The following is a 19,540-nucleotide window of genomic DNA, read 5'->3' on the forward strand; positions in this document are numbered from 1 at the left end:
TTTAGAAAATGTCTTCATGCTCAAATCCTTCCAGGAACGTAGCCTCCCAAACTCTGTAAACCACATCCCCACCAGACCTGCAACCTTCTGATCCTGACAGTTCCCTGTTCTGGGCTTTTATTTATTTATGGAAAATGAGAGAGAGGGAGAGAGGAGGAGGAGGGGAGAGGGAGAGAGGAGGAGGGGAGAGGGAGAGAGGAGGAGGGGGAGAGAGGGAGAGAGAAACAAACAAACAGGCCTCCTGGCCTAAGGAGTCACATTGCCCAGCAACCCACCTATTTAACACTAGCCTAATCACAGGACAATTTACAATGACCAATTAACCCACTAACCAGCATGTCTTTGGGATATGGGGGAAAATTGGAGCACCCAGAGGGAACACATGCAGTTTGTGGAGAGAATGTACAAACTCCTTCCAGACAGCATTGGAATTGAACTCCAAACTCCGGAACACCCTGAACTGTAAGAGTATCATGCTACCATGGTGCCCAAATTTCCTGTCCCCCACCAAGGGTGGCCACTCAGCTCAGTATCAAAACTTTATCAAGCGAATATATGGAAAATTGTTCTGCTTTGGACAAGACTCTCAAAGTTGACTGAAATCTGAGCAATAGCTTGCCACAGGGATGAGGAAAAACACGATTTGACATGTAAATTGGGCTAAGCCATGTTGCCAGAAGCTTTACTGTAATTGTATGAGTGAACTTTAAAGTATCAGTGACAGAGCAGAAAGATTAAAAACTTAACTGTGTAGTATTAAAGGTTAGCTTTAAGACACAGGAGCAGAGAGAGGTAAAGGATTGGATGGTGAGTGTGTGGTAGGGAAATTAAGTTATGGCATTGAGAGGGAGACCAAGTGTCTCTATGAAAGCAAAGTGATAAAACAACAAAATTCACAACATAAAGGACGTCCCTGATAATACACTCAATTCTGATTCTGACAGTGAACAAGCCAAATTCAATAAGGAAAGAAAAATTAGATTCCCTTTGAGACAGAGGAGTCTGTGAGCCCGAGCCACGGATATTACCTGCTGCTTTGATCGTCTCAGTTCATGTTCTCCAACAGCCTCATACAAGGCAATCACGAGCTGCCTGTGTCTCCCGCAACTACTCAACTCAGTACTCCTATCTCACCAGGATATAGTGGAGGATGGAAACAATATAGCTACCCAGCAAACTGATGTATTGCTTTACTTCAGCTTCAATGATCAACGCCACACAAGTCTTTATAACCTACTGCACAGTATCACTACAGGTATTCACCATTTAGCATCTCCGACCATTCCCAATGTATTCATTTTTAGAAACCAACATCGAAGGCAGCTTGTGGAAAGTTTGCTTTTATAATTATTCTTTAAAGCCTGGGTATTAAAAAAAATGTTAATTTCCATTTTAATGGTACATTATTGGCAATTACTCATTAGCTGTTGAATTAATACTTAATTACTGGAACTGTTGTATTATGCTGTTGTAATATTTAATCACCAGAACTATTGTAAGCAACTGATAGCAGTCAATCATAGAAATAGTTTTAAAAAGTTTTTTATATTATTGCCTTTGAAAGTTTTGCTATACTGAGGTACCAGAAAGCATGCCAATAAGGCAGGGGTTCCCAACCGGGCCCCTCGGTTAATGATGAGGCTCTGTGGCATAAAAGAGGTTGGGAACCCCAGCAATAAAGTAAAGAGATGATTTTTTTTTTTAACCACCTAGTTGGCTCTGAGAAGACAGTCACATACAAGAAAGTATATGTTGAATGATTGACATTTGGAAAAAGATAATTGATGGTAAGATATCCTAGGCCGATCCCTCTAGGAATATTTCTCGTATGAGAAAGGAATCTTCACCGGGCATTGGTGAGGTACCAGCTGGCTAGAGGACAGCAAATGTGGTTTCATTTTTCAAGAAAGATAGCAGGGAAATAATTAGTAACTTTAGACCTGTTAGCCTAGCACCACTGATAAAAAAAAATGTTAACGGAAAAAAAAATCTGAGGGATATAATGAATGATCAGTTGGGAAGTCAGGGACTAATCAGAGGCAGCCAATATGACTTTGTTATCGGCAGATCCTCTCTGACTCATTTTACTGAATTATCTGAAGAGGTAACACCATGCGTTGACGAGGGCAGGGCAAAAGAGGTGTTTTACAAAGACAAGGTTCTGCATGGGAGACCAGTTCAGCAAGTTAGGGGCTCATGGGATCCAAGTTGGCGAACTGGGCCCAAAACTGGCTAGGCAATAGGAGGCAAAGGGTGATGGTAGAGAATTGTTTCTGCAGTCGGATGGCTGTGATTATTGGGACCTCAAAAGGATATGTACTGGGACTCTAGCTCCTTGTAACATGTTTGAATGACTTGCATGTGGATGTGGGAGGCAAAACACGTAAGAAAAGGAATAACACAAAGATTGCAGAGTTATTGATGGTGTGGAAGGTGGTTATAGCCTTGATGGGTGGGTGAAATGGACTAGAAAATGACAGAAGCAGTTTAAATGTGAGCTGATGCATTTTTGATGAGACAAGGACATACACCACAAATGGTAGGGCTTTAGCAAATATTGAGGGACAGAAGGATCCTGAAAAACAAGTTCATGGATTCTTGAAGGTTGCAACACAGGCAGATAATATAGTTAGGAAGGGATATAAGATGCCCTTCATTAACCAGGAAATTACAAAGAGAAGTAAGGAGGTTATGCTCCAACTTTCTAAAACCTTGGTCAAGCCCCAGCTGGAATACTCAGTACAGTTCTAGTCACCAAGGTGCTGGGATGTACTTGCGCTGGAGAGGATGCAGGACAGATCACTTGGAAGCTGCGTGGGATGGAATAGTTCAGTTATGAGCAGAGACTGGGGAATGGATCTGTTCTCCTTGGACCAGAGGAATAGTCATTAGTGAGGAATATAAAATCATGAGGGGTAGGGATAGGATAGGATTCAGGTAACCTTCACATCAGAGGCAATAAAACTCGAGGACACAGGTTTAGGACAGGGGTTCCCACCTGGGGTCCATGGATCCCTCAGTTAATGTTAGGGATCCATGGCATATAGAAGCTTGGTTTAGGGTAGGGGAGAAGAGACTTAAAGGGGATATGGGAGGACCTTCTTCATCCAGAGAGTGAAATGCAATGCCTGAGAGTGTGCTTGAAGCTGACTTATTGATGGCATTTAAGAAGAGTCTAGGTGAGCACTTGAATTGCTTAGGCATTGAGGGTCAGAGAAGTGCTGGGTGATGAAATTAATATAGGAAGGTGCCCACTAGTCAACATGAAAAAATTGGGCTGATTGGCCTATGTGCATGCTGTACAGTACCATGAGAATGTCATTTAACCCACTGACGCTATGTCTGATCTCTAACAATCCCAGGAATCACAGTCACACCTTCATTTCCCTGTGCTCTAGTCTTTCATAGTGCCCATTAACACCCGGATTCTCCCACCATTCACTTTCAGTCAGAATCATTTACCAATCAACCAACTGCCAGCACATTTTGGGATGTGGCAAAAAAAAAAACTGGCTCACCCAGCAAAACCTTTGTCATGGGGAAGAATGAAAACACTCCACATAGGTGGCACCAATGGTCCGATTCGAACCAAATTACCCATATGAACAAGCATTGTTAGTAGTCCTGTTTCTCTTGTGACAGATACTGACTTATGGAGTATTTTAAGTACTTTCAAAGAGTCAAAGTGTATTTATTATCAGAAGTATGTACGCAGTATATAATCCTGAGATTTGTCTTCCCCACAGACAGCCACGAAACAAACAAAACCATTGAACCAGTTCAAAGAAAACACCGAGTCGCATGGCTTTCTGTTTTTATTTTGGAATTCACAGTCCCTACATCCAGCAGACTACTATGTAAAGAAGGCATTACATTTGCTGAGAGTCATAGTACTTAATATGTACTAGAAAAAACCCTTCTACCCATCATATCCATACTCTTAGATCTACGTCCTCTTGTTTCTGATACCCCTAGACATGGAAAAGATATTAACTATCTATCCTATCCATGCCTCTTGTAATGTAACACATCTACTCTGCACTGTTTCCAGTGCAATCACATCCTTTTTAGTGTGGGAACAGAACTGCACACAATAGTGTAGCCTAAATGGTGTTTTGTAAAGTGGCAACATTATGTCCCAACTGTTGGTCAGAATGAGAATCGGGTTTAATATCACTGACATACTGTATGACTACGGTAAACACCCCATATAATTCTCCATCACCTTGTCGTCCTTTGTTACTTTCAGGAAACTATGGACTTGGACTCCGAGATTCTCTGTTCATCAACATTCTCTAGTTCCCGACCACTTATTGTATATATCCTACCCCTATTTGACTCTTCAAACTGTATTGCCTCATGCTTTTCAGGATTAAAGTCTATCTGCCAACACTCTGCCTAGCTTTTGAACTGATCTATATTCTGCCTTATGGACCCTCTTCACTATCCAACACATCTCCAATTCTCATGCCATCCACAAATACGCTAAACATACCTCCTACATCCACATCCAGTTTGTTAATATATACCACAAAAAAACAAAGGTCCCAGCACAGATTCATGTGGGACACCACTGACCCACAATTAGAAAAGCTTCCTTCAACCATGACCTTCTGCCTCCTCTCACTTAGCCAATTTTGGATCCAATTAGCCACCTTGCCTTGGACGTGTATACCTTAATCTTCTGGATCAGCCTAATGTGCTGGGTGGGTCATGGCAAATGACTTTAGTAAGTCCATATAGGCATCTTCTACTACCCTGCAAGCATCAAACCTCTTAATTAGCTCCTCAAAAAATTCACTCGTGTAATGAGCAAGGCAATCCTAGCAATACCCTAATCCATCCCTGACTTTCAAAATGTTCATAAATTCTATCCCTTAGAACAGGGCTTTCCAACCTGGGGTCCACAGCATTAAAAAGGTTGGGAAACCCTGCCTCAGAATTTTCTTTAATAATTTCCCAATGACTGAGGTAAAACACATGGTCTAACAGTTAACCTGCTTATTCCAGCTGTGCTAGTTAGAAGGATATTGCTGACAAAGCCAGCATTTATTCTCCATTCCAAATGGCTCTTGAGAAGATGGTGAGCCACTTTTATGAACGCTTCTAGACTTTGTGGTGAAGGCACTCAGCAGTCTTGTCAGATGGGAGTTCCAGAAATTACAACAAACTGATGGTGGTACATCATTACAGAGAATGGCTCTGATAATCCAACATCAGATTGATTAATAATCCATAATCATTAAAGCACGTCAATTTGAAAACGTGCTTGCAGTGTTTAATGAAGATCTTCAGGAATCTTTCCCTCAGACAGCTCACAGGATCCTGTTCCCTGCCTATTCACCCCCTCCCTCACTTCCACTCAGGGCCCCAAACAGTCCCTCCAGGTGCGGCAACACTTCACCCACAAATCTGCTGGGTGGCGCTCCCGCTGCGGCCTCTTCTGCATTGGTGAGACCCATCATAAATCAGGGGACCACCTCGTCAAGCACCTCTGCTCCATCTGCCAAAAGCAGAACTTCCTGGTGGTCAAACATCTTAATTCCAATTCTTATTCCTGTTCTGACATGCCAGTCCCTGGCCTCCTCTTGTGCCATGTGGAGGAGCAACACCCTATATTCTGTCTGGGTAGCCTCCACCCTGATGGCATGAGTATCAATTTCTCCTTCCGGTAAAAAAAAATCCTCCCCCATCCCCTCTTCTTTTACCCACTCTGGCTTCCCACCTCTTCTCAGCTGCCTATCACCTCCCCCTGATGCCCCTCTTTCTTCACTTTCTCCTACGGTCCACTTTCTTCTCCAGACCTTTAATTCCCATGCCAACCTGCCTTCACCTATCACCTCCTTCCCCTCCCCCCAACTTTTTTATTCTAGCATCTTCCCCCTTCTTCAACACTCCTGATGAAGTGTTTCAGCTTAAAATGTCAACTGTTTATTTCCAGAGAAACCACTTGGCCTGCTGGTTCCTTCAGCATTTTGTGTGTTCTCCTTTGGATTTCCAGAATCTGCAGATTTTCTCGAGTTTTTGTCCTATACCCCATGTTCCCCTTAAACGCTCCTCAGCCCTGTCCTCTTTAAACCCTATGACCTACTATGATCGTTTTAAATTTAGCTTGTTCACTGGAACACTAAAACACTGCCCAGCATCCAAAAATAAGTTAATTAAAAGTGTGCTGGAGTAACCTCGGAGAGAAAAAAAAACTCGAGACAATCCACGCCCAAAAGCCGGGGTGCCGGATTATCGGAGTCTCTATTTTTTAGTTCTGGATGGGGAGATGTGTGACATGGGGATCGAAGTTTTTTGTTAACTGTGTTAAAACAAAAAGCCCCCCCCCTAATTTAGGGAGAACAATATGCTGTAGATTTAAACCTGAAGCAACATAACTGGACCGAAGAAATATCTCGACCTAACTCACCCCATCCCTCCACAGCCGCTGCTTGACCTGCTGAATTCCTCCAGCACTTTGCACGTCACTCTTGATTGAGAATAAACTGCAACATGATTTCATTCTTGGTACAAACAGGTTGAGCTAGAACGGGCCACTCAAACCAACTATTTTGGTGAAAGTTTAATTGAACTAAGTAAATACCCACAGGGAGGACCGTGACTGACTGTACCTCATCGACATTGGGTTGCTGGTTCCACGCTGCGGGGAAGGCTGGCTGATGCTATGACGCCAATACCACTGACTTGCCCCGCTTCCGGGAGCCGTGCTGCGGTGCACGCGCCACTCTTTCCGTCGGGCCCTTCCGGCAGCTCGGGACGTCACTGCCGGTTTGCGATGGCGCAGCTCGGCCTGATCCGCCTGAAGGCGCCGAACAAGGAGTCGCGGGATCGGGAGTCCGCCGGGCTCAGACCCGACCCGGGTCCCGGCTCCGGCCCACACCCTGCCGCCAAGCGCCGTAAGACTCACCATCACGGCCTTATGCGTGGACCCGCGACCTCGGCCCCCGCGCTCCGTTACCCGCCCCCCGCTCATGTCAGTGGTGGTCTACCTGCCGCCGTGTACTCGGTGTGTCCGCCGCCACCGACGGGATCTGGCCCCGGCCTCGGCTCTATCCCTGCCGCCGGGCCTACCCCCTGCCCGCGCCCAGCCCCCGCCCTCGCGGCCAGCGCCACCTCCCTCCCCAAGACGAGGAACCCGAAAGATAAGCACCTACACCGGGACAAGGAGAAGAAGCACCGGCCGCGTAAAGAGAATAACGACGGCGGGCCTCCGCACAAAGGTACGAGGGTCTTCATGTATTAGATGGAACTGCTGAAGCCACGCGGAAAATTTAAAGCCCTCGGTGGGGTCTGTGCAAACATTCGGGTGTCCCACTTTCTAAACGGGACCTCCCCGTAGTGCAGTATCCTTCAACCGATTACATGCTCGTGTTTCAGTAGTGGGTCTTGAGCTCGCAAGCATCTGAAAACTGAGCTGCTGCTGATGAGTAAGACTGGGGATTTTGGGTGTTTTTTTTCATACCGAATCTTAAGATTGGGGATAAAGTTTTCTGAGCCAAACTACGACACTCAGTGCTAAAATTTGATCATTTGCTTGTGTTGGTTGTGTCATCTCGGTATGTTAAATTGACTGTCATGTTCGCCTTCATATCGATACGGGGAGATAAATTCATCAGCGACAATGCGCTTTGAGAAATTCAAAGCACAACATCAACTGAAGTTTTTTCCTTAGTTGCATTGTATTGGAGAGTCTGTCCTGTATTAAACTCAGTTTGTTAGCGTTGGTCATCCAGTTTTGCGGCATGTCTTTTAGTGACAAATATGGTTTCTTTTGTAAAATTGTGTCGTTTATGATAAATTATTTTGCTGCAACTACAAAATGAAATTTTGATCTTTGCTAAACTGGTTCATGGAAATACATTTGAAGTTTACAAAATTTTCAAAACAGGATTAGGCTGTGCATCTTGCAGGTGGTTGTAACTGGATTAGCTTTTAAATTTGTAGGGTTGAAACTGTAATTTGCTATGAGATTTTGGTGTCTTGGGAATAAACTTTTCACTGTGAAGTGTGACAGATCTGTAAAAAAAATGAGCATTGGCTATGATTTGCAATGTCCTCTTTGGGTTGTAGTTTTATTGACTGAAGATCAGTTATGGAGAAAAAAGGAATCTCATTCAAATGTTGATTTTCGCAGTTGAGCATCCAAAAATGTAGAATCACCAAAGTAAAGTATCTGTAATTGGGAAAATAAAGCAGTCCCACAAGGAATGATTTGATAATCACCAAATTATGTATTTAGATAATTTGAGGAGGGGTATCTGTTAGTCCAGCATACTGGGAAAACTCTCTTGCTCTTCAAAATGGTGATGGTGTTTTTTTCACTTTTAGTCAGGGGAATAGAGAAGGCTCTGGATTAACATCCAAACTGAATGATAGGGATAGTTGGTGTGAAATGGGACATGCTGCTAAGAGTGAACATGGGTGTTTCTAATAGTAATGCTATTTTGCTGGTAGACAATTCCATCTGTCCTAACTCAGTACACAACAATGTTCTTTGTTGCTTGTACCTGCAGCTCAGTTAGATTTGATTTATTTACTGGATTTGAAGAGGCATAATGGTGCATCATGTGCTTGGGATGTTCTGTAACTTTTGAGATGTAGTTACTGTTTATTTTGGTAAAGGGGATAAAGAGGGTTAGATTGGAAGTATGGTCTTGGTACTTTCATTATTTATCAGATGTACTGTTAATTATTTTTAATGTTAAGGGGCTGGGAAGTAGGCTAGCAAGAGAGTACAAGGTGAAAAATGCTGGATTAAGTATATCTTGTAATTTATGGGCTTATAAATTTACTTAAAATAAATCTGCCATCTTATTCAGTTTAGCCAAGTGCCTTCAGCCTGCAATGATCCTTAAACTGGAAAAGCAGTTGCTGACTGTTATCGGTCATTGGCTTTAAAATGTCTTTCTGGGGCATTTCAGACTAGCCAATTAACATCCCCCATGGCAGAATATCCCACATACTTAAGACACTTCTAGAACAAACATCGTCATTTTTAGGAAAGGATATCAACCTGATGGATTAACTCTTTCTCCTGGATGTTGTTTGACCTGTCAAGTATTTCCAGTGTTTACCTTTTTTTTTGGGGGGTTGGGAACAAAGCTGTAAAGATTCTGTTTGGATCCCAGGTAATTTCTTTGCAACTTGTATGTTTGCTTCCAGCATGATTACCAGGGAAAACAGCCCTGTTCTGTAATTTACATTTTGGAATCTTTAATACTCACTTGTGAAGCCAAATGGAACCTGCATTTGACGTCCAACTGAATCTGCTGCATGAGCAAGACAGCCAAGTTGCATATCCATTAAATCACTCAGCTTTGAATTTAACTGTCTCATACCCTCACCCACATCTTGAGCCTTGATGTGAATTTACTGGCCATATCTAGCATCAAGCTCTGTTAACTAACACTATGGTGTTTGCTATCCTATTAGCAGAAGTTTGTAGGCTCCTTGTTTTTTTAAAAAAAAGTTGAAAGTTCAAGTTCAAAGTAAATTTCTTATCAAAACACAAATATCACAATAGGCTATCGTAAGATTTATTTTCTTGCAGGCATTTACAGTCAAACAAAAAGTGTAGTGATCATTGAAAACTACACTCAAACACAGACTGACAATCAATCAATATGCGAAAGAAGCCAAACTCTGCAAATACAGAAAAACTGATCAGAATTAATAAAACTGAGAACATGAGTTGTAGAGTCTTTGAAAGTAAGTATATAATTCTGGAATCAGTTAGGTGTTGAGTGTTATAATGACCTGTTTCCTGTTTTCTTGTCTTTCCTTTCTAGATCAGTGTAGCATCCAATTCTGCTATTCTCCAGGGTCTTTCAGTTTACCAATACTGGCCTCTTATACATTAAAACTTACATTTTTTTCAATATTAATGGCTGGTCTTTCAGCTGTACAGGTAGAAGGTTTTGCATTTCTATATAACTGCTTCATTATCCAAAGCTGAGTCTTTGGTGATTATCTCCTCTGATTGCAGTTTTTTTTTTGCTAATGCACCTGTGAGCTGTTGTTGGACATTCTTTGAGGTAGACCTGCTGTGTAAGTGCACATCATTGTCTCGCCTGAAAGCTGACACCTTTGGCGTTGCAACAATCCCTTACTGCAGCTGCATAGTGCAAATTAGCCTAGATTTTGTGCTCCAGTTTCAGAAGTCAGACAAATCAAAATTGCTAAAAATTCTTCAACTGTGGTTTTATATTTGGTATTTAGGCTTTCAGAATTATAATAAATTTATTTTTAAAAGGATGTAATGGAGATAGAGCAGGTGCAGAAGAGATTCACAAGGATATTTCCTGGATTGGAGGTATTGTGTTATCAGGAGAGATTTGTTGAGCTAGGTCTTTCTTTTATAGAGTGAAAGAGGCTGAGGAATGACATGATATAGCTGAATAAAATGGAGAGGCACAACAAGAGGGTAGGCTGTCCAACTTCAAAGCCCAAATGCAATCATCACCATTTTAAAGAGCAAGGGGGTTTTCTTAGTGCTGGACGAACAGATATCTTTGCCAAACACCTATCTACATAATTGGACATTATCAACACGTTCCTTGTGGGACATCACGTTATTTTCCAAGTTATACATTCCAACAGTGATGTTTATCCGCAAAAAAATTTCTTAATCTGATTGAATTGTCGTGCTTGTAGGACAATTTCGAAAACTGAATTAATTTCACACTTAGGTACCCAAATATGGTGGTGAATGTCTACCTGTAGTACCTGCTGAAGGTCTTGATGAGATTTCATGGATTAGCTGTGGAGTCATTGGTAAAGGGCTGCAGAAATTCATTGCCACAACTGAATGAAGAACACTTTTGCATCCAAGCCATAAAGTTTAAACCGTATTTCAAATCCTCTGTGGGCCGAGAGGGGGGTGTGTAGTAGTTAATTGCAATAAAAATGGAACATGACTGTGTCAGATGCTTTTCAAAGGAGATGGTATTCCGAATCCTTATTTATCTCTGTGTATAAGCATACAGTCCATTATTTCAAGAGCAGAATTCTTCATTGTGTCCAAGTCAAGACTTCACCTAAAACTAATGATTTAGTTGCTCTGCTTAAATTGCCTGTCTACAATATTAAATGTATTTAAAAATACTCCATTAGTTGCAAAGTGCTTTGGGGTGTTGCACTATACGAATACAAGATTGTAAATTTATCACCTTGATTTGTATGTCTTTGTGTACATTCTGATGCATTTTTATTCTGTAAATGGGTATCAGATGGATGCCTGTCATGGGCTTGCTTAGATGATACACCCAATACATTTGTTGCTGCCCAGATAATTCTGCTCAAGTCCATTGATAGGCTAGATAGATAGAAACCTCTTTCTGCTGATGGAGTATGTAGGAGAAGGAACATAAAGTTAAGAGAGAAGTTAAGAAATACTTCATGCAAGAATGATAAAAACATGGAATTGTTTATAAAACACAGTGAATACTAGTAAATTTGCTGTTGAATAGCCTGTTCCTGTTTCTCATGACTCTTTGAAGAATCCTAGCCTTGAATTTAATGTGGCCTTGCGCAATCCTGTATAAGACTACAAATCTCTAGGATATCTCTAATTCCTATGACCTCATCATCAAAGACCATGCCTTCATCTAATTTCCTCTTCCTGGAATTTTCTTCCATGAGTTAATGTGCTACTTCAATCTTGTCTCTTTACCCTTCTGCTCACCCACCATAAAAATCCTTCAACTTGTTGCTTGCTTTTGTCTTGTTATCACTGTGAAGCATAGGGTCATACAAAAATACAGCACAGAAGCAGGCATTTCAGGCCATCTAGTCCATGCTGAACTATTAAACTGTTTACACCCATAAACCTATACTGGGACTATAACCCTCCAAATCCCTGCCATCCATGTACCTATCCAAACTTTTAGGAATGTTGAAATCAACCTCACTTGCATTACTTGTACTGGTAGCTCGTACCACACTCTCATGATCCTCTGAGTGAAGAAATTTTCCTTCATGTTCCTTTTAAACTTTTCACCCTTCACCCTTAGCCCTTGACCTCTGGTTGTGATCCCACCCAACTTTAGTGGAAAAGTCTGCTTCCATTTACCCTGTCTATACCCCTCATAATTTAGTATACTTCTGTCAAATCTCCCCTCAATCTTCTATGTTCCAAGGAATAAAGTCCTAACCTATTGAGTCTTTTCTTATAGCTCAGGTCCTCCAGACTCGGCAGCATTATTGTAAATATTCTTTGTACTCTTCCTCTTTTAATGATGTCCATATATTCTGGTGGTTTTAGTTTGATTGCAGATGGGCCTGCGGGGGGGGGGGGGGGAGAAACGACCTATATTTTTAAATCCCTGCATTTGTTACTGGGTGGAAGCAATTGTGAGAAAAGTAAAAAGTGGAGCAATTTACCATGCCAGACTTCCTTGTCTAATATCAGATATGTCCTTGGAAGAGAGGAGGTCGAGCAGTCTTTGTGTAACCATGTGATTTTTATTTTATGAATTGTTACGTGCACCTTGTCCGTATGCAAGTGCAGGAGTTGGGATGTGTTGTATGTTAATGGTCCTTTTACTGCTCAGTAAAGAGGTAATGGCAAAATCTGTAATGCTGACACTATTTTACATGCTGTTGATCTCAAAAAATCAGATTTGTATGTTACCTGTCTAGTAATGTGTAAAGATCCAAAACAAATTGAAAGTGACTTAAGATAGCAAAAACTAAGTCAACATTGAATGTTCTCTAGTTCTCATAACACAAATGAAGTGTTATTTATATATTAAAGCAATTCCATAGTCAGGTGTTGATGAGGAAAAGAGTTGACTAATGTGCGCTAAGGGCGAACTCTTCCTGTACTGACAACTCCAGGCATTTTCCACCACCTTGGCTGGCTAATTTATGAAAAGCTTTCAGTTGTTCTGCAGTGCTGTTAGTGGATTATCACTGAATCTGTATACATTTATACCAGATAAACAATTTTTTAAAAATCACATGTTTTTGCTATTACCATTGCTGTGCGAATCTCACTGGAATTGTTTTGCTTTTTCCAAGTCAAAACTTGCCCTTCCCACGTTTCCATCAAGCCGTGTTTTAATTGGACTTCAAAGTGTAAAGTACTGTTTAAAGTTGGTGCCAGTTACTTCCTGGTAATGATCTGACTAACAGTGCAGCATTCTTGTCTATGCTGGTTATCTGGTCAAAGTCTACCGCACTTGGTACCTTGGTAACGGAATGAAAAATAAACCCAAACAGTGTTGTACATTCAACTCAACTTGCTATAGCCAAGGTAGTTTCTTGACCCATAGAATGAGTTCTGCTTTGAACTTGAGGGCTACAGTGTCAGTAATGTATGTTGATCTAGTGTCTTTTATGACCTGAAGATGTACAAAAGCATTTTAGTCAATGAAATCATTCAACAATATAGTTCTATATTGTGAGAAATGTATCAAGCCCTGCAATATGACAGTTATTTATGTTGTGTTTCTTTTTATGAAGTCAGATGAGTGGTAAGTATTGGTATGATACTGGGGAAACTTTGCGCACCACGCAGAATCCTGAGATAATGTGCGGGTTTTTTTCTGTTCGTACAAGACTAGACTGTGGCTTGAACATTACTTGGATCTTCGCAGATTTCACTTTTGTGGCAATATGAGCTCTTCTTTAAGTTGCATTTTTAGGCTTGTATCTCTAGAATGCCAGTTACAACCAGTCTTATACCTTAATGTGGCGTTCAACCAAGTGAGACATGTTAGAATCTATTGGAATTAGTAGCTAAGTCTCTGGACAGAGAACTAGCTTTGTATGACTATCAAAATCAGGTTTAAGGTAAGTGGTAGGGGAGTCCAAAATTATTGGCTACAGGTTTCGAGTTAGAGGGCAAGATTTAAAATGGACCTGAGAGGCAACCTTTCCACCCCAACTGTGTTGATTATATAGAGTGAGCTGTCACAGGATGTAATTGAGGTAGGTGTAATAATATCAATGAAGAAACAGTTGGATAGGTACGTGGAGGGATCGGGCTTATCAGAAACACTGACATATGTCATGAAATTTGTTTTGTGGTAGCAGTATGGTACAAGATATCTTAAAAATATATAAGGTACAATCTTCAGGTTCCTGTACCTTCTCAATGGTGGTAAAGAAGAGAGCACATGTCCCAGATAGTGAGGGTCTTTAATGAGGATGTTGTCTTCTTGAGGCATTACGTGTTGAAGATGTCCTTGATGGGGCTATGCCCGTGATGGAGCTGGCTGAGTGTGCAACCCTCTGCCACCTCTTTTGATTGTGTGTTTGAAATAAGGGTTGGGCACAGCTAATTAGGACAAGGTGGGTGGCCATTGTACCCAGCGTGGACTTGTTGTCCTGAAGGACCTGTATCGTGCTGCATTGTTCTATGGTTTGATGATTACTCTCAGGTGGGGAAAAATGGAAATGTTTAAGAAAGGAATTCTAAATCTTAAGGGCTGCATATTTGAAAAAAATGGTCACTATGTAGAATGATGAGAGTTGGATGTATTTGAGGCTGGAAATGAAGTCCAGAGATCAAGGTTTGAAGAACTTCTGTTTCGGATGATATTGGTTAGTATCTTCTATGCATGTGGGGAATCAACATTTCTTTAGGTTCAAATTGTGATTGTTGTCAAGGTTCTAATGTCATGGTCCATGGAATAGCTAGCCAAAATTAAAAGCCCCAGAAACATTCATTACCACATGTAGCAGGAAATAAATGTGTCGATTGTTTGCCTTGTATTTAGAATTTCCAAATTAAAGATTCTTGTAGAGCTTGACGAGGGAGCCCACTTTTTCAGATTTGAATGGCAAATATTTGGCTTTGATCTCTGTTGAGCATTGCAGCCAACTGGTTTCAAAATCAAGACGAATTTGGGATAAGCTGCCCTGCAACTCACTAGACCCACAGTGCTTTAGTCAAGTCTTAACTTTATATGACTATTTTTCATTTTGGAATTAACAAGAAAAAAATAGTTATTAATTGATCAAAGGTGGGATGTCTAGGAGTTTTTCTTTGTTAGCTGAAATATGGTTGTGAATGCTTTCAGCAGCTATCCCATGTCGAAGAAATTTCCCACGATCTGCATTTTAATGAAGCAATTTTTAGAATGATACTTTTTTGTTTGATCAGAGTGGGAATTTAAATACTTCCATGATTGATGGTAAGCCTTGCTGAATAACAAGGTGGAACTAAAATTGAAAGAGATCAGTTGATCCTGTTAACCAGATCATAATATCATGGTCATTGTACACTTGATCCAGCCAAATCTGGCAATATCCATGTATTGGGTTTGTTGCTGCATGTAGCCATGCATGACAATATAACTATGTCAATCATGTACCCTTTAGTTTAGCTCCAAAAGCAGCAGCATAGTACTTTTCATTTCCTAACATCTGTGCACCACGCAGCACCAAGTGTGACAAGATCAGTTTTCAGCTTTGAGGCTAGTATAAATTGGAGCCAGTTTTGAGGACAGAGACTTGTATGTCAGACTGGTTTCTCGTGTGTATCTCCACCTATAAAAAGATTCTTGAACCAGCGTGGATAACTTCAATTACCACTATTCTGAGCTGATTCTGAAGAGGTAATTGACATAGCTACATTATCACAGCAAAATGTGGGAACAAAAATGTTACAGGGTTATAGTGGAATTTGGCAAGGCAATGAATCATGAAAACTATATTCAGATCTGGTTAAAACTGACTTCCTTTCAACTGTAGTACTGCTTTGTTATTACATTGCCAAGAGATATCTTTGATGTACAAGAACGTTTGTTGCCAATTTTTTCTTCACTTAGCACATGCCTCTTCCCTCCCACCTCGTTGTCTGAGGAAGTTAGCTAAGTCCTGCTGCCCTACACCATATCATTCTGCCAGCCTTTCAGTAATAAACACTTGTTTTTGTTTAACCTTTTGAGTAGCCAGAATTGGTATTTATTATATCAGTTTGTGCTTAATTATACCCTGCACAAGACTACCATTTAGTAATACCACTCTTCCAGACACAGACCTTCTAAAGAATGAGGTGTTAATAATATTCAGCTAATTCAGGACTGGGGATGCTGAATGTAAAAGGTTAATTGGGATATTTTAAGATGGTTGCTATTTCAAACTATTTTCCTTTGCTTATAAGATTATTTTTTAGTGTCTATATCACTTGAGCAGCAAGTCAAGCATGTTTCTTCCTACTATTTTAGAAAGTGAGTTTCTGTCCCAAAATCACTATAAATGTAAGCAATGCAGTGTGCTGGTGATGACTATCCGTTACACAATCCATATAAGGCCTTGAAATGTATCCACATCTCACTCTCTACTCTTTTCAGAAGCATAATACTTGGGAAGAATGGGATGCACTCCAAGACTTGATCTCTAAGTGCTGATATCTTTTGAAGCCATTATCTTTTGGTAAATGTAATCTGGAAAGAATGTCCCACATTTTTTCATTATTTCAAAGAAAAAAACACACTTGTCATTTTGCCGCGAAAACCATCGAGAGCATCGGCTTAGTAAAGACCTATTAATGGCTTTCTGCAGGATTCTGTGATGACAGTGCCTTTGCAGTATATTAGTACAGTATTCCTGCAGCCTTTGTGGTGCACTCTATGCCCACATTGTCAGTATATCACAATATTATAACCTGAGACGACATATTTGTCTTCACTTATAAGTATCTTGTATTTTCTTTTTACTGGTGTCATATAATGAAACCTTTTTTCTGAAATTTTTCTTTTACCTCATTTGAGCATTGTAGCCAAATCATGTCCAGTTAAGGGAATTTTATTCTCTTTCAGGTGATCTTTTGAAGTGCCAAGCCTTTAAATAAAACTGTTAAGAATATTAGAGTAGGGCCCTCAAATAAAAACACAGGTGTGTGCATGCAGAGGCAAATACGCTTGAAATCTCTACTGTGTTTGCTGAGAAATTACTTAAAACAATAAGACAGGAGTAGAATTACACCATTCAGCCCTTCACATCCATTCTATCATTACTGAGCTATTATCACTTAACACCATTCTCTCACCTTCTCCCTGTAACCTTTGATGTCCTTACTAATCAAGAACCTATTAACTTCGGCTTTGAATATACCCAGTGACTTGACTTCCACAGTCGTCTGTGGCAATGAGTACCACAGATTCACTACCCTCTGGATAAACAAATTCCTCCTCATGTTCTTGTATTTTGAGGTTGTGCTCGCTGGTCCTCCACTATAGGAAATGCCTTCTCCACTTCCACTTCTCCTAGGTCTTTCAGTATTCAGTGGGTTTCAATGAGATCCACTCTCAATTCTTCTAAGCTCCAGCAAGTACAGACCCAGAGCCATCAAGTGCTTCTCGTGTTAACTCTCATTCCCAGAATAATTTTCGTGAACCAGCACATCTTCTCTTAGATAAGAGACTCAAAACTGCTCACAATACTTAGCAACGCACACAAAATGCTGGAGGAACTCAGCAGGCCAGGCAGCACCTATGGGAAAAAAAGTACAGTTGACATTTCAAGCAGAATCCCTTTGGCAGGACTGGAGGGGAAAAAAAGCTAAGGAGTAGAATTCCAGACCTGATCAGTTCCCCTGTACCACCACTCTGCTTCATCTAGCGGAATTAGTCCTTACTCTTAATAATTTCTCCTTTGGCTCCTCCCACCTCCTTCAAACTAAAGGTGTAGCTATGGGCACCCGCATGGGTCCGAGCTATGCCTGCCTTTTTGTTGGCTTTGTGGAACAATCTATGTTCTGAATCTATTCTGATATCTGTCCCCCACTTTTCCTTCGCTACATCGACGACTGCATTGGCGCTGCTTCCTGCACGCATGCTGAGCTCGTTGACTTTATTAACTTTGCCTCCAACTTTCACCCTGCCCTCAAGTTTACCTGGTCCATTTCCGACACCCCCCTCCCCTTTCTAGATCGTTCTGTCTCTGGAGACAGCTTATCTACTGATGTCTACTATAAGCCTACTGACTCTCACAGCTATCTGGACTATTCCTCTTCTCACCCTGTCTCTTGCAAAAATGCCATCCCCTTCTCGCAATTCCTCTGTCTCTGCCACATCTGCTCTCAGGATGAAGCTTTTCATTCCAGGACGAGGGAGATGTCCTCCTTTTTTAAAGAAAGGGGCTTCCCTTCCTCCACCATCAACTCTGCTCTCAAACGCATCTCCCCCATTTCACGCACATCTGCTCTCACTCCATCCTCCCGCCACCCCACTTGGAATAGGGTTCCCCTGGTCCTCACCCACCACCGCACCAGCCTCCGGGTCCAACATATTATTCTCCGTAACTTCCGCCACCTCCAACGGGATCCCACCACTAAGCACATCTATCCCTCCCCCCCCCCCACCCCGCTTTCCGCAGGGATCGTTCCCTACGCGACTCCCTTGTCCATTCGTCCCCCCCATTCCCTCCCCACTGATCTCCCTCCTGGCACTTATCCTTGTAAGCAGATCAAGTGCAACACATGCCCTTGCACTTCCTCCCTTACCACCATTCAGGGCCCCAGACAGTCCTTTCAGGTGAGGCAACACTTCACCTGTGAGTCGGCTGGGGTGATATACTGTGTCTGGTGCTCCCAGTGTAGCCTTCTATATATTGGCGAGACCCGACGCAGACTGGGAGATCGTTTTGCTGAACACCTACACTCTGTCTGCCAGAGAAAGCAGGATCTCCCAGTGGCCACACATTTTAATTCCACATCCCATTCCCATTCTGACATGTCTATTCACGGCCTCCTCTACTGTAAAGATGAAACCACACTCAGGTTGGAGGAACAGCACCTTATATTCCGTCTGGGTGGCCTCCAACCTGATGGCATGAACATTGACTTCTCTAACTTCCGCTAATGCCCCACCTCCCCCTTGTACCCCATCCATTATTTATATACACACATTCTTTCTCTCACTCTCCTTTTTCTCCCTCTGTCCCTCTGACTATGCCCCTTGCCCATCCTCTGGGTTCCCCTCCCTGCTGTTTTCTTCTCCCTGGGCCTCCTGTCCCATGATCCTCTCATATCTCTTTTGCCAATCAACTGTCTAGCTCTTGGCTCCATCCCTCCCCCTCCTGTCTTCTCCTATCATTTTGGATCTCCCCCTCCCCCACCCACTTCAAACCTCTTACTAGCTCTTCCTTCAGTTAGTCCTGACGAAGGGCCCCGGCCTGAAGCGTCGACTGCACCTCTTCCTAGAGATGCTGCCTGACCTGCTGCGTTTACCTGCAACTTTGATGTGTGTTGTAAGGAGTAGAATTAAAAGGTAGAGGGAGGGGAGAGAGCAGGAGGGGGTGGTTTCACCTATCACCTGGTGGTTCTCTCTCCCCTCTTCCCCACCTTTTGAATCTACTGCTCAGCTTTTCTTTTCTCCAGTCCTGCCAAAGGATTTCAACCCAAAACATCGACTGTACTTTTTTCAATAGATGCTGCCTGGCCTGCTGCATTCCTCAGCATTTTGTGTGTGTTGCTTGGGTTTTCAGCATCTGCAGATTTTCTCCTTGTGATTTGATCTCTTTGCGGTCTGACCAATGCCTTATATAGCCTCAGTATTATATCTTTGCTTTTATATTGTAGTCG

General features: G+C 41.9%; 1 protein-coding gene across 1 annotated transcript in view; it reads left to right on the forward strand.

Annotated features, from left to right (window-relative positions):
- Positions 1-6,670: 6,670 nt before the first annotated feature.
- The window catches only part of LOC140209991 (lysine-specific demethylase 9-like), a 75,551-nt gene continuing 62,681 nt past the window's right edge, over positions 6,671-19,540 (forward strand). Inside the window, exon 1 of the mRNA XM_072278705.1 lies at positions 6,671-7,226. Within this exon, the coding sequence (XP_072134806.1) occupies positions 6,671-7,226 (556 nt within the window). The remainder of the gene's footprint in view (positions 7,227-19,540) is intronic.

Source organism: Mobula birostris, chromosome 14 (genome assembly GCF_030028105.1).
Source record: "Mobula birostris isolate sMobBir1 chromosome 14, sMobBir1.hap1, whole genome shotgun sequence".
Classification (NCBI taxonomy): Eukaryota; Metazoa; Chordata; class Chondrichthyes; order Myliobatiformes; family Myliobatidae; genus Mobula; species Mobula birostris.